The sequence below is a fragment of the Palaemon carinicauda genome, chromosome 28, assembly GCF_036898095.1.
Source record: "Palaemon carinicauda isolate YSFRI2023 chromosome 28, ASM3689809v2, whole genome shotgun sequence".
NCBI classification, from domain to species: domain Eukaryota; kingdom Metazoa; phylum Arthropoda; class Malacostraca; order Decapoda; family Palaemonidae; genus Palaemon; species Palaemon carinicauda.
The window spans coordinates 10,776,273-10,778,772 of record NC_090752.1 but is presented as its reverse complement, the minus strand read 5'-3'; the positions used below and the strand labels follow the sequence as shown (position 1 = coordinate 10,778,772).

The 2,500-nt window shown below is 31.2% G+C and overlaps 1 protein-coding gene across 1 annotated transcript in view; it reads left to right on the top strand.

Annotated features, from left to right (window-relative positions):
* Positions 1-2,500, top strand: part of LOC137621456 (insulin gene enhancer protein ISL-1-like) — a 56,935-nt gene that overhangs the window by 18,489 nt on the left and 35,946 nt on the right. The window contains 1 exon segment of the mRNA XM_068351775.1: positions 1,885-2,080. Within this exon segment, the coding sequence (XP_068207876.1) occupies positions 1,885-2,080 (196 nt within the window).

The window sequence follows — 2,500 nt, the reverse complement described above, 5'->3', positions numbered from 1 at the left end:
GAAGACGATTACGGATAGGTATTTCAGCCTTGGGGGAATATGCACTGATATGCGAAATTATTCCTAAGTTGGTTAAACCAATTGTATTTTGTCATACTGTTTATTGAGTGTCCGGAATACTGTCGTGATTATTATAAGTGTTGCAGGATTGTTTATTAATCCATCGGAAGATCGTTCTTGTTTTCTTGTGGCTGTTTACATCAAGAATATCATTACTGCGCCTTAATTTACTTCAACGAAACAAACTCATTATACGCATATTTTTGAGCAATGCTTCAAATTCGTTAATCGTATTTTTTTTTTCTTTTTTTTTTTTTTTACATTCTATGGAAGTAATTTAAATTTATACTAGCTTAGGAATATAAGGAGTACTTTAATTGAGACAGGTTAGCCATTTTCCTGACCTATCTTCAGCCTAAAGACAAAACTGAAGCGGGAATAGGATAGGCCTAGTATGCCTACTTATCCCCGAAGGAGGCCATACGCATTCCTTAGGAAGGATAAAAGCGAGAGAAAATTCCGAAATTTGAGAATAGAAAGAGGGAACTATTTCCAAAGTGTTCAACTGTACTTTTCCACAAAATTAATATAATGGAAATCACTACTGTTGTGTGTGATGACTCGCGTAACTATACTGGAGGTTTGCCCGATTAGGTGTAATTGGTTCGTGGGTATTGATTTTTATGTAGCGTAATCTCGTCTGATTTGACTTGCTCTTTGTAGGAGTCAATACTGTTATTGTGTGTATATATATATATATATATATATTTAAGTAGGCACTATATATATATATATATATATATATATATATTTAAGTAGGCACTATATATATATATATATATATATATTTAAGTAGGCACTATATATATATATATATATATATAAACTGTTTACAGTATATATTATACATATGCATATATATTCATTATATATACAGTATACAGTAAATATAAATAGATAAATATACATATATATGAGTATGTATTGTATATATGTATATAAAAATATGTATGCATATATAATAATAATATGTATACTATATTTATACATATGTTTGTGCATAGGCCCATTTATATATATATATATATATATATATATATATATATATATATTCTATAAATACCAAAGAACTTCTGACAATTACTTGAATATAACATTTTCGCGTATATATAGACATTATATATTACCTTATATTATATTTCTTAACCAACCAATATATGGATATATATTTCTATAAAGTATACAATATAATTATATACATATAAATATATATACATATATATAAATATATATGTATATATATATATATATATATATATATATATGAGTGTGTATATATAAAATTAATCTCTTCCAATTAAGATATACGAATGTTTTTTATAATGCCACACATATGCTGTTTCAATTACACTCGCCATGTGAAAAATAAATAAAGACGCTTTGCCTTCCGTTGAAGATTTCGAATCTTCACCGAGGTTTATTTCCCCCCCCCCCCCACAATCTTTCGTGACAACTTGGTTCAGGTTAACCTTACCTTATATAGCATGTAAAGTTATTTCTATCACGGAGGGTACGGCCTCTTTATTTCTTTATCTAATTGTAACTAGGCTTGTTATAAATTGTACGAAAGTAACGCTAAATTATGAGTTTATATTCACTGTTAAAAATATAATTATTTATACAATTGCTTTTTATAAGTATAAGTTTTTGATGATACATATGTGGTTGCACGTATATGCCTCTCAGGCGTATATGCATACATACGCAAGTAGAACATAAGCGTATGCATATAGTTATTCTTATAAATCAAATGGCGATTTCACCCAGACTGCATTTTTCTCCCAACGTCTCACAGCCCTGTTTTCTGATCTTGATTTCTTGCAGCCGAAAGAGGAGGTCGCGTTTCAGTGTGTATAGGTTGTGGCGGTGTCATCAACGACCAGTACATCCTGAGGGTGGCTCCGGACATGGAGTGGCACGCCGCCTGCCTCAAGTGTGTCGACTGCCACCAGTTTCTGGACGAGTTCTGTACGTGTTTCGTCAGGGACGGGAAGACCTACTGTAAAAGAGATTACGTCAGGTGAGTTCTGAAGGGCGTCTATGCACGTACATTTGTTATGCACTTTTTGAGTACACTGTTAAAAAAAGACCGTAATTTTAATCGGGAGTTTTCCCTAAAATATAATGTTTTCAGCAGTATTTCAGTAAAATACAGTCGACCTTAATTTTTACCCTACTTTTTTACTCTCTTTCACGGGTTGGTGACCGTAATATCACTCCTTTATGTCAATATAGCCGTTTTCAAAACCTTAAATGCCTGGCAACATTTATGTCAGGATTTGTACAGTTTTTTTAATGGCAAAGTTTTAACAATGTACGTATGTATTGGTTTGTTATAAATGATTTTTTTTCATTTCTTTTTGTGCGTGTGTGTAGCATATTGGTAGTGTGAATGTGTCATTAGAGAATAGATAAAAGTATATCTGGTATCAATAATATT